We start from the raw sequence: 20,667 nt of genomic DNA, 5'->3' as shown, positions 1-20,667 counted from the left end.
CCAACCATATGTGGTACCAGAGATCAAACAGTTGGTTGTCTTAACCCCTGTACCATCTCTCCAGCTCCACTAAAAGACATGTCTTATTTTGATGCAATATGAAGCACAGAACATCATGTAATACACAGAGTCAGTATATTACCAAATACATTTAACCTGAATATAAACAGGCCTTCCATTTTACAGGATCTATAGCAGTTAGAGGAACTTATGTGTAAATGACAACCTGAGGACAACTTTGCACACAGAATGGGGATGGGGGACAGGGTCATTCTACAACATAACTAGCATACCCAGTCTTTTTAAAAAAATCTACATCCTGGGACCAGAGAAATAGTACAGTGGATAGGGCACTTGCCCTACACACAGCTGACTCAGGTTCAAACCCCATATAGTGCCTCAAGTCCTGCCAGGAGTGATCACTGAGCACATCGCCAAGAATATGCCAGAAACACAGTCAGGTATGTGCTCCGCAAAACAAAAAACAACAACAAAAACAACACAACTATATCTTATTACTGAGACACAGCCAACGCTGTAAACTAACTTTCATTGCTTCTGGTTCCCCGTGCCCCCCCGCCCCCCCCCACACACACAACAAAAAGACATTTTGGAATCAACTAGGGAAGCTTTAGTATGAATTTGGTAGTTGATAACATGAAAGTCAATGTTCTTACGTATGATAATAGTACTGGTAGTAAAGAATGTTTTTAGCAGATGAATGCTGAACCCATTAGGGATGATGTATCAGTAAGTCTTCAACTGACTTAAATTAAGCAACATTACAATGCATGGAATTTTTTCATAAAAAATGTTGAATAAATGTGTGAAAATGCACAGTGTAACTGTTACCAGAGGAGAGTAGGTAACAAAGAAGGGAGGGAAACTTTTACTACATATATATTTTTGGAGGGGTTAAAACAATTTTTATGTCATATTAAGATTTTAACATTAGTTTCAATTATACAATGATCAAATACCCAAGCACAAAAATTTGTAAGTCTACAACTGTAAATTCATTGTCTCACTAATAAAAATTAAAAAATAAATAAATAAATAAATAAATAAAATACCCCATGGACCTTTTAAAAAAAGTTTTTAACATTAGTGTAGTCATCTTTCTTTGGGGAGTAAGTTATATATGATGGTATTCAGGAGACCATCTGCAGCACTGGGGAACTAACAGGGGTTGGTGCATGCAACCCCTGCACTATCTCTATCGTCCCCTAGTATAGTCCCTTATCAGTAGTAGAGATAATTTTTTATTTCCTCATTTTATTTTTTTTAATTTTATTGAATCACTGTGAGGTACAGTTACAAAGCGTTCACGTTTGAGATTCAGCCATACTATGATCGAACACCCATCCTCCACCAGTGCACATTTTCCACCACCAATGTCCCCCGTATCCCCCCTGCATTCCAGTCCTCACCCTGTCTCTATGGCAGACAATTTCTTCAATACTCACTCTCTCTACTTTTGGGCATTATAAGGTAAAGGCAAAGGTAAAGGCCCTCCCGTTGATCATCGATTTGCTCGAGCGATAGCACAGCGGGTAGGGCGTTCGCCTTACAAGCGGCCAACATGGCCGACCCGAGTTCGATTCCTCCGCCCCTCTCGGAGAGCCCGGCAAGCTACTGAGAGTATTCAGTATGCCAGACACAGTAACAACAAAGTCTCCAATGGAGACGTTACTTGGGCATTATGTTTTTCCCAAATTTTCTCACCACCATTCAAGCCTGCCAGCTAGGAGCAGACACTAGATAATTTATTTTCCATTGCTCATTTTGAGTAACATGAGAGTTAACGCAGGCGCACTTCTTGGATTCTAGGTTGTAGATGGTTGGGTTCCAGAGATATCTTTGTAGGGCACCAATCTCTTTTGGGATTCAATTGGGAGTCTCTGGACCAAGGTTGTTGGTGCACCAAGATGGCCCCCAGCAGAAGCTTGTGGGCATGACACTTAGGCCAAGGAGCGGGATGCCTGGTGCCTCTGCAGCCATGCAGGCTGGAGATTTAGTCCTGGTACCCACATAAGTGGGCCCTGCTTGTGGAAGCTCTTGGACGCCAGGGTTCCATCTGGAGTAGGCGAGGAGACAGTACCTGCTCCATCTGGGGTGGCCTGGCAAATTAGCTCAGTATGGGGCCCAGAGGCTATTTCCTCATGTGAAACTCAGGAAAAAAATTAGTTTTGACAGAAGTTGGAGGTTGATGGAACAGATTAATCTCTACAAGCCCCATCTCAAAAATCTACTCTGGGGGCCAAAGCAATAGTACAACAGGTAGGGCAGGGCATTTGCCCTGAACAGGGCCAAACTGGGTTCAATCCCTGGCACCCCATATGGTCCCCTGAATAGCACCAGAAGAGAACCCTAAGCACATAGCCAGGAGTAAGCCCTGAGCCCTGATGGTTGTGCCCCCCCCGCAAAAAAAATGTCATTAAAAAATCAAGATTGTACTCTAACACATTATATGAGCTTGAAATGAGGACTTGATTTCTACCATCTTTCTACCCAGGTCAAAGACAGCACGTGGCCAGGATAGGGCACTCACCTTGCATGTAAGAGTTAATAGAGACAACCCAGATACTCTGGTTGGTATGTGTGATGCCGTGTATATTTCTGAAACGTTAAATATTAAGAGTCTGGAGATAAAACAGAGGACAGATGTCTCCCTATTAGCATGTGGCCAAATCGTTAAAATTCCCAGCATAGCATATAGTCCCCTATGCACCCAGGAATAGCCACTGGCCACTACTAGGTGTGAGAGAGAAAGAAAGGGAGGGAGGGAGGGAAGGAGGGAAGGAGGGAGGGAAGGAGGGAAGGAGGGAAGGAGGGAAGGAAGGAAGGGAGGGAGGGAGGGAGGGAGGGAGGGAGGGAGGGAAAAAAGCTGCACTTTTAAAGTGCAGCTCAGAGGTTTGGGAGACAGCTTAAGGGGCTTTGCATTCAGGAAGTTCAATTCAACCCCCTATGTACATGGTGCCCGCCAACACTTGAATATCCCTGGGAATAGACGATAAGCACTGAAGGCGTGGCCCCAAACAAAAGAAAGATAACTATTATAAGTTTGAGCACTTATCCAACAGACTGGTCTCTGAGTTTCACTATTTCTTAGATGAACTTTCATTCCCTCTCTTAGAAAATCTGAAAAGCTGAGTCAAAGAGATAGCTCAACAGGCTAAACACATGTTCTGCCCATGAAAAGCTCAACTTTTCCCAGCATCTCAAGGCTCTCCAGTATACTGAGAACATCAGCCACTGCCCCAGGCAAGATCGGATGGGGGGGGGGGGGGATCCAGGTGCTAGATAAAACGCAGGGACTTTTCCTGGTATGCAGCTGACCCAGGTTCGATCCCTGAAAACCCATATGGTCTCCTGAGCCCCAACAGTTGAGATCCCTGAGTGTAGAGTGCAGAGTAATAAGCTGTGAGCACAATTAGGTGTGCCCCCCCCCCACAAAAAAGGGGAGGAGGAGATAGCAGCCTCAGGTGCAACTGGGGATGCTTTCTATTTGCTTAAAGAAAGTACATTTTCAGGGCGGGGTGCGGAGTAATTTTTTTTTTGCATTTTATTTTTTAATTGAACCACCATGAAATACAGTTACAAGGTTTTTCATGATTGGGTTTCAGTCATACAATATTCCACTACTCATCCCTTCACCAGGGTACATTTCCCACTACCAATGTTCCCAGTTTCCCTCCCATCATCCTCCTGACCTGCTCTCCCACCCCAGCCTGCTACCAGGCTGAATAATTATATTTTTTGCTTTTTGAGTCACACCCAGAACTGCACAGGGATTACTCCTGGCTCATGCACTCAGGAATTACTCCTGGTGGTGCTTGGGGCACCATATGGGATGCTGGGAATCAAACTCAGTTTGGCCACATGCAAGGCAAATGCCCTACCCACTGTGCTATCGCTCTAGCCCTGAATAATTTTCTAAGGGGGAAATAGGCAAATAACTTTCAGAACCTCTGACCTAAAGCAATGCTTAGCAAAAAGTACCACAGGGTTGGGTTCTGACCCTGACTCTGAGAACTGGTGCATGCAATTCTTAGTGTCTTAATTCCTCATGTATGACAAAGTCTCTGGGTGTTAATGTGAGAATTGACATGTAATGGGTCTAAATCCATAAAGTACTTGACACACACAAGAAAGGTACGGGAGAAAGCTGCAGCTCTCGTTATCCTAACAACACATGTGCACTGTTAGCTTCCTCCCTTATCACAGCAATACTAATACATGACAGAGGCCACAAATTAGTCTTTGAAGGCAACCATTTCCAACCCCTGAGCTCCTCCTACAATCTCTAGGACAGTAAGAACATCTCACAACCAAAGGCCTCCCTCCCTACTCAGGATTGCTCACTACTGCAAACGTTCTTTTAACATATAGTTTGAGCTGAACACTGATAAAATGTTTCAAGGAATGTGTTCTTTGGTGCACTCAGAGACCACTAATGAAAATACAAGAAGACTCAGAGACCACCAATGAAAAACAATGCTAATGTTTATCATGCGTCTACAAGGTGCAAGCGGAACAGTAATTAGCTAAGGGTAATGTGGGCATTGAATGGCAGTCAACCTAAGAGCCTTTTAGGAATAGTTGGATATACAAATATACCCATCACAAGAGCCACCACACCAAAATCCAAAGAAACTGAAGTGGAACCCTAAGCTCTTTAGACCAGAATTTCTTAAAACTTTTCCCACCAGTGACCCCATTTCTTAAAAAACGCAACATGGGCAAGCTCTGCCAGAAACTCCTTAGATTCGTAATACACAGTTAATATTGAATTTTTGGTATTTTTGTGTTCAAAAAACTCTTCCAGTTACAAAATGTTTAGCAACCCCACATCCAGTTATTCAATCACAATCCCAGAGTTTAAGAACAGGAAATGTAGAAGACTTCATGGAGACTGAAGAAATAATACAGAAGGCAGAGCGTTTCCCTTGCACGCAGCTGACCCAGGTTTGATCCCAGGCACCCATATGATCCCTGAGCCCAAAGCCAGAAGACTTGAGCACTACTGGGTGTGGACCAAAAACAAACAAAAAAGACTGGAGAGATAATATAACAGGTAAGACGCTTGTGTTGCATTCAGTCGACTAGGGCTCAATCTCCAGCACCCCCATATGGTCCCCTGAGCTCAGCCAGAAGTGATCCCTGAGTGTAGAGCCAGGAGTAAGCCCTCAGTACTGTTGGCGATAGCTCCAAAACCAAAGTCAAAACCAAAATTATATATAATTAAAAAAATTAAAAGACATTCCAGGGAATGTCCTAATCCTGAGCTACATGTTTATGAGCTACACAGCCTCTCAAATAGAAAGTTATACAGTCAGGCCACCTCTGACGTGGAAGAACACAGAAAAACTCCAAATAAACCACCCATTGAGATGAATGGTAGGTATACCATTAAAATAATAATAATAATAGTCCTCCCGTTGTTCATCGATTTGCTCAAGCGGGCCCAGTAACGTCTCCATTGGAGACCTTGTTGTTACTGTGTTTGGCATATCGAATACATCACAGGTAGCTTGCCAGGCTCTGCCCTGGGGGCGAGATACTCTTGGTAGCTTGCTGGGTTCTCCGAGAGGGGGGGAGGAATCGAACTTGGGTCAACCATGTTGGCTTCGTGCAAGGCAAACACCCTACTGCTGTGCTATCGCTCCAGCCCTTGCGAGTTAAAATATATAAGGCCTTAACTAAGCACACTATTTTTCTTTCTTGCAGCCCTCTGTTTTTATTAAGATATAATTGACATAAAACTTCTATTAGTATATGGCCTTCTATACATATATATCCCAAAATGATCACCACAATTTAATTAGCATCTCTCACCTCACATGGTTACATTTTTTCTTATGATGGGAACTTAAAAGATCTACTCTTGGACTGGAGAAATAGTTCAAAGGGCTGGGAATATGCTTTGCAGTCTCCAGAGCACCACCAGGAGTAGTGGCTGAGGTGTAGCTCCAAACCTCTCCCCCTCCCCAAATCTACCCTCTTAGCAACGTTCAAATCAAGCACCAACCAATCTATAGGTAAACGCTACTCCACTATCTCAACAACTTGTCTAAGTTCCTACATAAGTACCCATAAGTACTGTGTGTACTATGGGTACTTATGGCAGCCAAAAATTATCTTCTCATATCTTATGTCTGGCTTACGTCTATTCTCCGTGGTTTCCCTAACACCTTGAATAACTCCTTATAAAACCGTACTCAAATTTGGTAGCAAATGAGTTCCAGTTTTTCAGTGGTCAGAAAGGTTGAACTGGAAGCACCCCCAACTCTGAGATGGGAGGAGTCTAGCACTTCTGACACTCTACAGAATCGAGCAAAGGGTCCCAAATTCAAAAGTGCCGCCGCCTTCTGAACATCCTTTTAAAGAAGTCTTGGAGTGTACCAATGCAAAACGGGAGGAGGCGCTGAGCTGAGTCTGAAGTGTACCAGTTCGGACCAGTAGCCACGAGAAAACCTGTAGCCACACCACTACTTCCGGAGGACTGAAACAAGGCGGGTGAGCCGGATGCAGGTGGCCGGCGGGAAACTGTGAGGCCAGCGGCTGGCAATCAGCTCCGTACGCGCCACTTTTGGAGGGCGGGGGCAGTGGCCAGGATCACTTACACTTAGGCCAGTACCGCTCCGGCCAGAGTGGGAGCCGCGCAAAGAGGAGGCAGCTGGCATCTAAATTTGGGGAGAACCCCGTCAAAGAGTGCAAGAACCTGTTAGGATTCGAGTCATAGCAGGAAGCACAGGATCGGCTGTACTACTCTACAGCCGGACAAGGGGTCCAGGCTGGGTCGTAAGCAGGGCCGCAGCCGGGTTTATCTCACCAGAGCCATTGGGTCCAATGATGGCGGTGAACCTCTGAAATGGTCCGATAATCTGTCGACCCTTGTAAGACTTAAAGTTCTCGATCTCAATCAATTTCAGGAAACCCATGACGGCTGCGGCGCCGGCGGCGGTACGAAAGGCCGCGCCGTACGCCCAGGAACTGGGGTGACACGCGCGGGAAACACCGCAGTGCAGGCCGGACAGTAGGCAAACCTCGCGAGAATAAGGCTTAAAGGAACGGGCTTTCCCACTTCCGGCGCGAGCGAGAACCAGGGTTTTGTTGATCCGTTGCCAAGGTGCGAGATTATGACAGCCATTTCACCCCGCCCCTCTGTTCTTGTTGCTTAACAACGCAAAGGAATTTTGAGGCTGTGTCCCTAGGAGAGGTGGTGCAGGGAGCACAGCAGCTTCAGGGGTCGAGAAAGAGGGTGGGGCCAGAGCCCACCCTTGCTGAGGCGTGTCAGAAGTCACAGCAGTGTGATGCCCTCCAGTGCAAGAAGGTGGGAACTCGGCGCAAGCTGCTGGTTTTAAGGTTCAACATACAACGAGGTGGGACGTGGGGTGGGGCGCAGAGGCGGGGGCGGGGGGGGGAGATGGAAGGATGAGTGAGGTAGAGGGCTATAGGGAACGGAGGCAGCGGGAAGACCTTGCTGAGGATGGAGTGCTGTAGGATTGGAGGTAGGATGGTGTATGAATGGGATGAAGTACTCAGAAGTGATATGAATATGGGTTGAGGACTGTCCAGTCCTCTGTCTCCCACTGGTTCCACCAACAGACTACCTCTGTGATTCTAGTCTTGGATCTAAGTCGCTTGTTGACTTCTTGAATCTAATCTTGGAACTTCAAAATTAGGACTTTTTTTTTTATTTTCATTCTCTTCATCTGTTTTGCTTCATACCTAATCCCCAACCCAGTGTCTGTTCTCCATCACATCCAGCTCCTTTCCTTGCTTTCAGGATCCTCTTCTCTCTCTGCTCTCTATCCTCCACTGCTGACCTCCAACCTGTTACTCTCTTTCCATTTCTGTCCCTCCCCCTTTCCCTACTCTTTCTTTTTTATCCCTCTCCTCCGTACCATCATCACCCCTACCTTACTTGCTAAACCAATGACCAAAAGAATTCAAGAAACTATAATGTCTGCCAGATCTTTCCCTCAGCATCCTTATATTTCGGTGAATCATAGAATGGGTAAACCAGGGTGGGTGCTTAGACTTAGAAACAGGAAAAGTCTGAAGGTTGCCATAGCCATTCCTATAATTTTTTGTTGCTTTTCTTGGCCACACCCGGCTCAGGGTTTACTCCTGTCTCTATTTTTAGGGATCACTTCTGGAAGTTCTTGAGGTGCTAGGGATTGAACCTGGGTTGGCTGCATGCAAGAGAAGCACCCTAACCACAGTAGTATTACTCCAGCCCTGTTGTAATTATTTTTAAATGATGGCTAAACTGGAAAGAGTCTTAAAGTTTTAGGATAAGTGCAGGAAATTAAGAAACCTTGGTTGATGGAATCTAATATAGAAGCCATAAATCAGGTTCAATTGCAAGAAGCAAGAGGAGGTAAAAGTATCAACAGACAACAATGCTAGAAACAGGGAAGATAGTTTACTCCTGACCCTGTTTTCAGGGATCAGTCCTCAAGGACCTTATATGATACTTGGGCTTAAACTTGGGTTGGCCTTGTGCAAGGCAAGCACCTGAGCACTGCCAGGCCCAAAAATAAAAGAGTACTGATGATCATCTATTTTCTGGGTGCTTCTTGTGGAAGATTAACAGGTATTAATTTTGCTGTGATTTTAACATACAGGTGTTGACTACATTACTTTGTATGTATCAGTTGTTAAACAAAATATTAAGATAAAAAGATAATCCACAAATTGCAGGTTTGTCACATTTATTTAGGTCTGGGGACTCAGCTTTTCCACTGACTCACATACCCAGCTGTTTACTATATTTTAAAATTTATTTTAATCCACACCTGCCAGTGTTCAAGACTTACTCTTGGTTCTGCACTCCTAGCAAGGTTTGGGGGATTATATGAGTTCTAGGGTTTGAATCTGGGTTGGCCACATGCAACACAAGCTTGCTACCTACTGTACTATCTCTCCAGCCTGTTTGCCACATGTACATAAAGAAATGGGGCTGGAGAGATAGTCCATGGATTAAAGTACTTGTCTTCTATGTGACAGACTCCAGTTTGATACCCTGCACTGCATATGGTCCCCTGCGCACTGCCAGATTAGCCACACAAAATAGACTCCCCTGTGGAAAAGAAAAATAATCAAACAGCGTTTAGACTACATAATTTGTGTGATTCCCTTTAAGGCCAATGCATTTATTGTCCCCTCTACCTAGAGTGCTCTCCTAGACAGCTGGGGCTACATTTTGCTTATTTTCTTTTGGGGGCACATGGTGGCTGTGCTTGGGGGCTACTCCTGGCTAGGTACTTGGGAGTCACTCCTGGAAGTGTTCCATGGACCATGCAATGCTGGGGGTCAAACCCAAGTCTTGGACTTATAAACACTGGGAGCCATTCACTTTAAAGCTGAATTTAGGGGCCAGAGTAATAATATAGTGGGTAGGGCCTTTGCTAACCCTAATTCAATCCCCAGTGCCCCATAGCCCTGCCAGAAATGAGTCCTGAGAACTGCTGGGTGTGTTCCAAAAAATGAGTTTATTTTGGGTGAGGGCTCCCAAGCAGTTTGCAGCAATTCTTACTTGGACCAGCATTTCAGTGATCAGAGACTATGTGGTGCAAAAGATAGAACCTGGGTCAGCTATATGCAAGGCATATGCCTTAATCCCTGTATTATCTCTCCAGTCCTTAAAGCTTATTTTGAAGATTTTAAGCAAAAGCCTGCCATGGTCAGAATCAATGCTTTGAGAATGACTCTGATAACTAGAGAAAGAACTCAAAAAGGTAAGATTATAGAAAGGCCAATAATGTTTCTGTCTGGTACCTGATTTTGAGCCTGAATTAGGTAATAACAGAGGTTGAAAGACACAGATATAAAAGATATCAGGAACTAAAAAAGGGAATCAGTAAGTACTGAGATACTATGGGGAAAGAAAATTGAATAGGGTTTGAATCTGGGTTGGCCACATGCAACACAAGCTTGCTACCTACTGTACTATCTCTCCAGCCTGTTTGCCACATGTACATAAAGAAATGGGATGATTATAGTAAAGGATGATAATCAGCACTGCCTACTCTACTTTACTCTGGCTACAGATGTATAGGCTAAACCTGCCACAAGATCCCAAGGAGGTGGCAGCTATTGAGGCTAGACGACACCGAGAAAAGGAGCGACAGGCCCGATTCCTCAATGTGCGGACCCGAGTCATTGGGGTGAGTAGATAGCAGACTTTCTCAGGATCACCTGGCTCTTGCACCTAGAGAAGAACTTAGCAGTGTGTGTTATAGCACTTCTCCCTGATTTGGACAGTCACTAGAGCAAGAAGGAAGAAGGCACCTATCCTGAGGCATGGGAAGGGACTAAGGGTGCAGGGGAAGGTACTGGGGAAGAGGACCTAGTCAGTTTACTCTTCTCTGATCAGGAATGACCCAACTGGCCTGAATCTGTTTTGGGTTTGTTTTGGAATGACACCCTAGTGGTACTCTTGGCTTTTTTCTGTCTCTACACTCAGGAATCACTCCTGGTGGTACTCAGGGGACCATATGGGGTGCTGGCAATCAAATCTAGATTGGCCACATACAAAGCAAGCTCTCTGCCTGCTCACTCTGGCCCCTAGTTCTTTTTTGTGGGGGTTGTGGCATCTTAGGCCGTATCAGGTAAAAATTGGGGTCTACTCCTATTCAGTGCTGTAGAGACTATATGGTGCTAGCAATCTAGTCCAGGGCTCCCACACACAAAGCACATAATTCAGTCCTTTGCACCATCTCCCCAATTTGGAGTGGACTTACTCCTAACAGACAAACAACAGGGAGCCAAAAGAAGTCATAGAAATAATTTGTTGGGGTTGGAGTGATAGCACAGCGGGTAGGGTGTTTGCCTTGCACGCAGTCAACCTGGGTTCGATTCCCAGCATCCCATATGGTCCACTGAACACCGCTAGGAGTAATTCCTGAGTGCATAAGCCAAGAGTAACCCCTGTGATTCGCTGGGTATGACCCAAAGAGCAATAAATTAAAATAAAATAATTTGTTATTGTAGATGCCTACATACTCTCTGGAAGGCTACATAAAAATGGTAACAGAACTATGGCGAGAGTTGGGAGGATACTTACTTTTCTGTAGTCCCTTTCACATTATTTTGAGATATTTCAAAGAATTGTCAAAATAAATAAAGAGACTAAATGGATGACTTAAGAAAATTAGATTTCTGATCTAAGAAGATAGCTCAAGACAGGATTACATGCCTGTCATTCACAAGGCCCTTGGCTCTGTCCCCAGCATTGTAGGGCCTTCTGAGCACTGCTAGGTAGTAAGCACTGGCACCACTGTGGAGACCTCCCAAGGAAATAATTTGTAATCTCCGAGTTCCAGACTCCTCTGTAAACTGAGGCAAAATAAAGGAAGTGTTGAGATTAGTATTAACATATGGTGGCAGCTCTGGAAACCAGACCATAGTGCCTGACACAAGTAAGTAGGTGGCTGAGGGGTAAGTGGATAATTGAGATTCTATTGGCAAGTATTTTCTCAAGGTATGCTTTCTGCCATGCATTGAATTTGGCAATAGGGACAGATACAAGGCTGACTAAAGCCAGTTTCTTCCCTCAATATGTTCAGAGTCTGGTGGAGGAGATAATTTATAGAGGTAAACTTCAATATAAAGTTTAGGGCTGGAACAGTAATGCAGTGGATAGGGTGCTTGCCTTGCACGCAGCTGGCCTGGGCTCAGTCTTGGTACCATATATGGTCTCCCCATCCCTTTCAGGAATGGTCCCTAAGTGCAGAGCCAGGAGTAAGCCCTGAGCACCACTAGGTGTGGCCCAAAACCAGTAAGCATGTGTGTGTAATTCTATGGGAATAGCACTAACATAAGTTTCAGATGAAGAGAGAAGGCAGAGCAAAGGCTCTCAGTTCAAAGAAGTCAAAGCTCTGTGGGTACTGTTAACTCATAGCTGCTGAGGGTAGGACAGAAGAGGGTACTGAGATGAGGCTGGAGAAGGAGACAGAGGCTAAACCAGAGGTTCACAGACTCATTTGGTCTACTCACCTTTTTTTTGTTTTTGGGGTCCCACCTGGAGCTGTTCAGGGGCATTCAGAGGACTATCAGTGCCAGAGATTGAACCCAGGCCTCAGCATGCAAAGCATATGCTTAGCCCATTGAGCTATCTCTCTAGCCCCTGGCCTACAACCCCCTTTTGAGAAACAGTTACTCACCAACCTCTTAGATATCTAGGTTCTCAAAGGGAACAAAGAGAAAGTGCCCCCACCCCTACCAGTTGCACCAGAGGTTACTACAACCAATGTGAATTATTCCAGTACCCACTGGGGAGGCAGTATCACTTTCAGAAACACTGGGCTAGACAACTGAGGTCCAAAACAAAGCTTATTGATGGAACATTGCCAAGTAGGTATGTGGGATCTTGGAGAGTATTTTAGGGGTCACACCTAACTATACTCAGGTGTTACCCCTGGCTCTGCACTCAGGAATCACTCCTGGTGGTGCGCGGGAGAATATATGGGATGCCAGGGATCTAACCAGGTTGGCCTAGTATAAGGCAAGCACCCTACCCACTGTAGTTTTGCTCTGGCCACTGAAAGAGGATTTTGAAGCAGGATTTTAAATTCTGAGCTGTTTGCAAGACTATCAAGAGCTTCTTTCAGAACTTCTACACTAACTTAAGTCCTTTCTTTGGCACCAGGTGGACATTGATGCCCTGAATAAACAGGTAGAAGAGAAAAAGCATCAGGAGGCAAGGGAGCAAAGCAAGGAGGCAGCTTATGGTAAAAGAGGCTCAAGGACAGGGCCTAAAGGGGTGAAAAGTAAAGGCCTAAAGGGGTGAGGGAGGACTGTTGTGCCTCAGAGTGGGACCCAAGAACTGGGATGTGATGGGATAAACCAGATGAACCTAAAAGCAGAGGCTATGCCAAGTGGGCTCTATTCTTCCTTTGGTGCTTCCTCAAAGTACCTTCCCACCACCCCAGCTAACAACCAGGTGAAGTATGATATGGTAGCCCAGATGCTAGAGAAAGAACAAGCAGAACGGACACGCCGGCTGGCCAAGAAAATCCAGGACTTTCGGGAGCAGAAGCAGCAGCTCAGGAACCAGCGTGAATTTGACCTATGGGATCCAAACCAACTCAAAAAGGAGTTTCCAGCCCGTGTAGGTGATTATGATCCCCGTTGTGGCCCATCTAGCCTTCAGTGCTTCTCTGGAGAGGACCTGGACAGGGCCACACGTCTGAGAGTGCAACAAGAGCAGTTGAGATACAACCTGGAGAACCAGCTCCAAGAGCAAAACCAAGCGAGAGCTGAGGAAAAATGTGCAGGTAAGCAGCCAGGCTATTTAGGCTCAGAGACCTGTTGCCTGTTGGGTATTAGGCTAGAGCCAGTCACAGCACCTAAGTCAAAACTGTGTGGGGAGTTGCACTTACCCATAGGTGAATGATGAAAAAGGTAGGACAGCTGAGACTACCAGTGCCTGAGAACAACTGGTTAAAGAATCTATGGTGCATCTATACAGTAGAATACTGTGCAGCTGTTAGAAAAGATAAAGTCATGAAAATTTATTACAAATGGATGGCCATGGAGAGTATCATGTTAAGTGAAATGAGTCAGAGAGGGAAAGACATAGAATAACTGCACTCATTTGTGGAATATAAAATAACATGAGACTAACATCCAAGGACTGTAGAGACAAGGGCCAGGAGGATCACTCCATGGTGCTGGGGAGAAGGCAGTTGGGATGGAGAAGGGACCACTAAGTCAATAATGATTGGAGGGATCACTCGGAATGGGAGACCTGTGCTGAAAGAAGACTAAGGACCAAATATGATGGCCTCTCAGTACCTGTATTGCAAACCATGATGACCAAAAGTAGAGAGATTAAGAAGGAAGGTGCCTGCCACAGAGGCAGGAGTTAGAATGGGGTGGGGGTAGCAGAAGGGATACTGGTGACATTGGCGGTGGAAAATGTACACTGGTAGAGGGATGGGTGTTCGATCACTGTATGAGTGAAAATCATAAAAGCTTTGTAACTGTATCTCATGGTGATGCAATAAAAAATTTTAAAAGACAGTTGGGGTTACTCTTAAGACACTTAGGGCTACTCCTGACTCTATGCATTGCCATTCCTAGTGGTGATAGAAATCATAAAATCCAGGCCTCTGGCATGCAAAGCATATTCTCCATCCCTTTGAGCTGTCTGCCCGGCCCCATGTTACTACTTTCCTGTCTTACTTCCCTCAAACATTATAGTCTCAGTAAGACCTTACTTTTTTGTCTTACCTAAGCTCACTACCTACCCCTAAACATTTATCTCTGCCCTGATTTATATTTTTCCCTAGCATTTGACATACCATCAAAAATTCTCTACATTTTGCTTATTTTTTTGTTTTTTGGGATCCACACCCAGAAGTACTCAGGGGTTACTCCTGACTCTGAGCTCAGGTATCACTCCTGGCAGTATTTAGGGGGTCATATGTGCTACTCGGGATTGAACATGGATTGGCCATTTGTAAGGTGAGCACCTTAGCCACTGTACTATTGCTCTGATCCTGCTTAATTATTTTGTCTATTGTTTTTCTCCTACCTAGAAAGTATCCTTTGTGAGGACAGGGATTTATTTTTGTGGTGGAGGACACACTGGGAGATTCTTGGGGGTTACTCCTGGGTCTGCATTCAAGAATTACTCCTGATGGTGCTCAGGGGACCATATGGCAACAGTCACCATTGAGATCCAGATTCACTGGAGGTATCTTTCAGTTAGGCTCTTAACAAATCATTGTTGCTATTTTAGCTTCCCGTAGTCCCAAAGAGTTCCTTCTACATCCCTACAATTAGGACATTAGGCACACCCAACCCCTGCAAACATACTTGCTCACATAGCCACAAAGCTTATTGAGCAAATAGGTAAATGGATCAGGAAGAAGCAGGCCAGTACAGTGTTCCAGTTCATATTTTTCTATATAGATATACTCAGTGACCAGCTGCGCCTAGCCATGGACATGCAAGCTACCCATATGGCCAGGCTGGAGGAATCCTGTCGCATAGCCATGATGACTGCTATGGCCAACGCCAACAAAGCCCAGGTACTGAAATACCATGTGGACTGGGCTCTCCTGCATCCCTTGAACCAATTCCTAGAGTAAATCCAGCCACATCTTAACTCCCTTCAGGAAGGTTATACCTTCTTGAATCAATAATAGCCCTTTCACCTATCTTAGGCTCCCCAACTTCACCTACAGGACAGAAACCTTTCTTCACCTCCAGATTCAGGACCTTGAGAATAGAACACAGGCCTCCCTTCCCCAGCCTCTAAGTCTGTTGGCTTCTAGATGACAAGCCAATACCTGCTGACTACCTTAGGTCTGTTTTTCTATCCCTGACATAGAGAATAGGGACATGTCTCTCCCTCCCCCTCATAACTGAGTATTCCCTAAGATGGGGTATTTGGTCACTCCACCAGGCAGCTGAGGTAGCTGAGAGGCGGCGCCATGAGCATCAGCACCAAAAGGCAGCCAACCTCTCAGAGATCCAGAAACATGTCACCAGTGACCTTCTTACTGAGAACCCACAGGTTGCCCAGCATCCTACGGATCCCAATCGGGTCCTGCCTTATTGCTGGAAAGGCATGACTGCAGAGCAGCGCGCTGCCATCAGAAAAGTCCAGGAGAGACAACGCCATGAAAAGGAGATGCAGCGCCAGGTTGACCACGCAAGGGAGAGAGATTGGGATAGGCAGGCTGTATGCTTGGCTCAGGCAGCAATGGAGCTAGAAGAGCAGGAGAAGGAACTGTGTGATGAATTTCGGAGAGGCCTAGGCTCCTTCAACAAGCATATGGCTAAGGAACAAAAAGCCCAGTGAGTTCTAGGGGATGGGTGGCAGTAAGAATGAATGCCAAGGGGGAGGGTGTGGGAGGACAATGAGGGCTTGGGCAGGGGAAAGTTCACTAACTAAAACCTCTGAACTTCTTTCACAGGCAGAATTATCTTAATTCAATTGTCCACACCAATAAGCCTGCAGCCCAGTATTTCCTACAGTCCCACATGAGCAACCATTAAATTTGGATACCCATCTCTCCCTTCTCCTACAATAAGCTCATAGAGTGTGAAGCATCAGATAAGAATACCCCATTCCCAAATCCATTTCCCAAGGGAGAGAGCTGACCCCCTATCCCTACCTTTGATATTAACAATAAAACTATTCATTAAAATCAAGGACATGTGCTGTAATAGGCCATAAAAGATGCAAAGTACACTCTTTCCCACCAAAACCAGGGGTTCCGAGCACCCAACCCTTTAATCTTTACCATTCACTTTTATTCCCCCCTCCAGCATTCCCAGACACAACACTGCCCACTCCCTGTGATGAATAGAAACTTTATTAGGCACAGAGGGTGACTGTTGGGGTACTGCTGGGCTTCCACCCAAGCTAGAGTGTAGTAGCCCATGGAAAGGACAGGCAGAGGATCATGTTTTTTTCTCTGCCTTCCCCCTTCAAGGCTGCATTCGGATGGCCCCATCTAGACGGATGACTTCTCCATTGATGAATGGGTTCTCGATGATGGCCTGTACCATATGAGCATATTCAGCAGGGTCGCCCAGTCGACTGGGGAAGGGCACCTGGCTGGCCAAAAAGTTGCGAACTTTCTCTGGGAGGCTGGTCAACAGTGGGGTGCCAAACAGGCCTAAAGAAGATAGCTAGAGTCAGAGCCTTGCCTTTATATTTACCTAGTTACTTCTCACCATAGTACTTCCCTATGGCTTAGAGATGGAGGGCTACTGCTACTGAGATAGTGAATACTCTCCCCTCTGAATTGCCTATGGACCCCAGATAATCCCAGTAGTGGCAAGGAGCAGACGTCTACCTGGAGCAATAGTCATCACCCGGATGCCCATGGGAGCCAGATCTCGAGCAATGGGCAGAGTCATTCCCACTATGCCTCCCTTGGAAGCAGAATATGCAGCTTGTCCAACCTGCAGAATAAGTGGTAGTTTTAGGTAGGAGACCCCCAACAAGTGACTGTGGAGGCATAAGCCTTGCCTTTGCCTACACACCTGGCCCTCGAAGGCAGCCACACTGGCAGTATTGATGATGACCCCACGTTGTCCTCCCTGGTCCGGTTCATTCTGGCCCATCTCACCAGCCACCAAGCGGATCACATTGAAAGTGCCTATCAGATTCACCTGGAGGACCAGTAGAAATATCGTGTAGGGCTTGAGACACGAACATTTTGTCCCCTAAAAACTCTGGAGGCACAATCATATAACTATTACTCCTACCATAAAGTTCCTCTTAGGCTTACATTGAGAACTCGCTGGAAGTCCTCCAAAGTATGAGCCTGGCTTCTCTTTGAATTGTATGTCTTTATGGCGACTGCAATGCCTGCACAGTTGACTGCCACATCCACACGGCCAAATTTTTCTTTTGCTAGAGTCAGGGCTGCCTGCACGTCCTTCTCTGAGGTCACCTTCAAAGGGAGAAGTAGATATTCATCTTCCAGCACACAGACACTGCCAATAAGCCTGGAGGAGGGAGGGCAGGCCTAGAGCTTGAAAGACAACAGAACTGTGTAAGCAAGGGAGGAGCCTAGAGAGAAATATCAAGAGTGGGACAAAGGTGAAAAATGAAGGCTTAGGCCACAAGGAGAAGGAGATGATTTCAACCCCCACAAAAATGGCACGGGTATTGGTGGAGTCCCATGGATTCCCAGACACATGTATGGGGCATCATGAACTTTTGAAGAGGTGAGGTAACCCCACTTACATCGGTTGGAGAAAAGGCACAGCTCTTCCCTAATTTCTTGGCTTGGGCCTCCCCATCTGAGTTGGGCAGGTCCAGAAGCATGGCAGAGGCACCTTGCCCCACCAGTCGCTCTGCAGTGGCCAGACCTAGGCCTGAAGCTCCTCCCGTTATTACAGCGACCAGGCCCTACGAAAAGGGGCATGGTCAGGGTACTACGGCCCACCCTCACCGTTCCTCAGTTCGTTCTTTGGCTTCTTCAAGAGGCTCCGGTCACACCTGCGGTCGCACCTGTGATCCACAGGCACCTGCGGTGTGACGTAGGTGTGCCTCTCCTCTCTTTACCGATGAGACCTCTGGGTGTCTCTCTCCCTGTCAGCAAGTCCAGTTACCCTACAAACAAGTGTTGCAGAGCTGACCTTGACGTCCTGAGACCAACCACTGCAAAATACCATGCCTGTATAAAGCATAACCCTTTCTCCAAGCACAGATCTCTTTCCCCTAGATCCACGGCCATGCCGTCCCGCCCGGTGCAGCTGGGTAAATAGAAAGGGCAAAAATCCAGAGAGATACCTTCACACTCCGACACGCCGCAGCCATCTTACCACAGTCTCACGCAAGCGCTGCTTCTGGACGCTCTCTGATTGGCCACGATGGAGGCGGGGCGAGATTGCGGAAGTGGGCGGGACGTAAAATCGCTTGTCAGCGGCTTGCATCTTCCCACTGCGCACAGTACTTCCCAGAGTTACTTCACTGAAGGAAGTAGCAGCAGCACAGTAAATAAATAAATAAACAACCCTCAGCGCTGCACATCAACTTGGAGCAAGTGGCTCTCTCTAGGGCGGGTAGAGGGGAAGGGAAATTTAAGAGCGTGTTCCTTATTACTCTGAAAAAAGGCTTCATATAGTCATACCTGAGAGTTGTCTATATATAAAGTTCTGTGTGTGGCTCTGTAGATACCCAGAGGAATAAAAAACATCATGTCTTAACGTGAGACTGACACCCAAGGACAGTAGATACAAGGGTCTGGAAGATCGCTCCATAGTTGAAAGCCTGCCTCATGGTGTGTGTGGGGGGGGGGGGGCGGGGGGGGGGCGGGCAGCTGGAATAGAGAAGAGATCACTAAGAAAATGATGGCTGGGGAATTGGTCGGCATAGGAGATGTGTGCTGAAAGTAGATAAATGACCAAACATGATAACTTCTCAGTATCTGTATTACAAACCATAATGCCTGAAAGTAGAGAGAAAGTATGGGGAATATTGTCTGCCATGGAAGCAGTGGGAGAGTGGGAAAGGCGGGGAGTTATACTGGGGGTATTGGTAGTGGGGAATGTGCACTGGTGGAGGCATGTGTGTTTGATCATTGTGTGATTGTGACTCAAACATGAAAGCTTATAACTTTCACGGTGATTCAAAAAAAAATTCATGTCTTCCAGGAGGGTACAGTACAAATGGGAGAAGAGATAATTACAGTAAGGACAGAAACAAAGGAAGGAAAAAGAGACTCAGAATCTAGGACTCAGACATGGCTATTATCCAGAAATGGAGATTCTGAAAGCCATATAAAGAAAAATAAATGTTTGGCCAACTCAGGTTCGATCCTCTGCACCCCATATGGTCGGTCCTCTGAGCCTATCAGGAATAAGGCCTGAGCACTGCCGGATATGACCCCAAAACAAAAACAAATAAAAAAGAATCACTAAGATTGTTTATATATTTTTTAAAAAAAGAAATATGGGACTAGAGCGATAGTACAGAGGAGAGGGTGCTTGCTTTGCATGCAACTGAGTAGGGTTTCAGTTCGTGTCTTCCCATATGGTCCCCAGAGCCAGCCAGGAGTGATGACTGAGTGTAGAGCCAGTGGTGACCCCTGAGCATCATCAGGTGTGGCCCCCCAAAAAAACAAAAGTGATGTTGAGGCAGTGATGACAGGAACAGAGACACCCACAAGGATCACAAAGATATGAATGTGAAAAGTCACTGAGAAACAAATGCTAGGAGGCCAGAGTGATAGTATAGTACAACTGGTAGGGCATATGTCTTGTATGTGGCCAAACCGCATTGGATCCTCAGCATTCCACAGCTCCCCCAAGCACTGCCAGAACAATCCCCAACTGCAGAGCCAGGAGTAATCCCTGTGTACTGCCGGTGTGGCTCAAAAACAAACAAAAACAAAAAATAAAGCAAAGAGAAGGAGGAGGAGAAAAGAAGAAACAGGTGTTGGAGAGATAGTACAGTGGGTAGGGCGCCTATCTTACACATGACAGATCCAAGTTTGATCCTGATCCCCACAGAGACTTATCTTGAGCACAGATCCAGAAGCAAGCCCTGAGCACCACTGGAAGTCATGCAAAACCAGAAAAAAGAAAAGAAACATATTAGGAGTCAGGCATTCTAAGGCAGTCTGCTGAGAAACACAAACCCAAAGAGGCATAATGAGAAAAGAAAAATGTCGTTTTAAAATTTATTTTATTGCATCACTGTAAATTGAAAAGTTAAAAAGATATTTATGGTTGACTTTCTGGTGTATACTGTTCCAATACCAATCCCTTCCCTGTGGGCCATTACCCCCCCATCAATGTCCCTCTCATGCCATTCTGCCTCTGTGGCAGGCACTTTTGAGGGGGATTTGCGGCTATTCCCTGCAATTCTAGGGGCTACTCCTGGCTCTGCACTCAGTGTTTGTTGTTTTTTCAGGGGTGGATGGCAGGTGTATACCTGGCTGTGTTCAGGGGCTACTGCTAGCTTTGTGTTTCCGGATCACTCCTGGTTGTGCTCTGGGGAAATCAGATGTTGTACCAGGGATTGAACCTGGGTTAGCTGCATGCAAGGTGAGGGCCATACTTACTGTACTTTACTGGCCCCCAAAAGCATCCTTTATCAATCTGGCCTAATCTACTGTTATCTAATTGATTAACAAAACCAAAAGGGGTGGGGCGGGAGGACACATAGAACAGGGTTAA

General features: G+C 46.0%; 3 protein-coding genes across 5 annotated transcripts in view; 1 reads left to right on the top strand and 2 right to left on the bottom strand.

Moving 5' to 3' along the window:
- The window catches only part of SMC1A (structural maintenance of chromosomes 1A), a 77,037-nt gene extending 70,007 nt beyond the window's left edge, over positions 1-7,030 (bottom strand). The window contains exon 1 of the mRNA XM_056130021.1: positions 6,836-7,030. Coding sequence (XP_055985996.1) covers positions 6,836-6,944 — 109 coding nt within the window. The 5' untranslated portion in view covers positions 6,945-7,030. The remainder of the gene's footprint in view (positions 1-6,835) is intronic.
- Positions 7,031-7,097: 67 nt separating this feature from the next.
- Positions 7,098-16,093, top strand: RIBC1 (RIB43A domain with coiled-coils 1). 2 transcript variants are annotated; one of them, XM_056130145.1, is made up of 7 exons: positions 7,098-7,132; positions 10,062-10,178; positions 12,662-12,743; positions 12,945-13,289; positions 14,932-15,050; positions 15,428-15,822; positions 15,942-16,093. In XM_056130145.1, the coding sequence occupies exons 2-7, from the start codon at positions 10,062-10,064 to the stop codon at positions 16,021-16,023; spliced, it is 1,140 nt and encodes a 379-aa protein (XP_055986120.1). In that variant the 5' UTR covers positions 7,098-7,132; the 3' UTR covers positions 16,024-16,093. The 2 variants fall into 2 exon arrangements, with proteins under 2 accessions (XP_055986120.1, XP_055986119.1); XM_056130144.1 differs by lacking the exon at positions 7,098-7,132 and adding an exon at positions 7,205-7,336.
- Positions 16,094-16,321: 228 nt separating this feature from the next.
- HSD17B10 (hydroxysteroid 17-beta dehydrogenase 10) lies at positions 16,322-18,347 on the bottom strand. 2 transcript variants are annotated; one of them, XM_056130123.1, is made up of 6 exons: positions 18,278-18,347; positions 17,729-17,893; positions 17,268-17,432; positions 17,020-17,148; positions 16,830-16,938; positions 16,322-16,649 (listed from the first exon to the last, which is right to left on the bottom strand). In XM_056130123.1, exons 1-6 carry the CDS (start codon positions 18,302-18,304, stop codon positions 16,459-16,461), a joined length of 786 nt encoding a protein of 261 aa, XP_055986098.1. In that variant the 5' UTR covers positions 18,305-18,347; the 3' UTR covers positions 16,322-16,458. The 2 variants fall into 2 exon arrangements, with proteins under 2 accessions (XP_055986098.1, XP_055986099.1); XM_056130124.1 differs by lacking the exon at positions 18,278-18,347 and adding an exon at positions 17,996-18,102.
- Between the last annotated feature and the right edge of the window lie 2,320 nt (positions 18,348-20,667).

The sequence above is a fragment of the Sorex fumeus genome, unplaced genomic scaffold, assembly GCF_029834395.1.
Source record: "Sorex fumeus unplaced genomic scaffold, SorFum_2.1 ptg000073l, whole genome shotgun sequence".
In the NCBI taxonomy this organism is placed as follows: domain Eukaryota; kingdom Metazoa; phylum Chordata; class Mammalia; order Eulipotyphla; family Soricidae; genus Sorex; species Sorex fumeus.
Note: the sequence above shows the minus strand (reverse complement) of the source record. Positions and strands in the feature narration are given on the sequence as shown.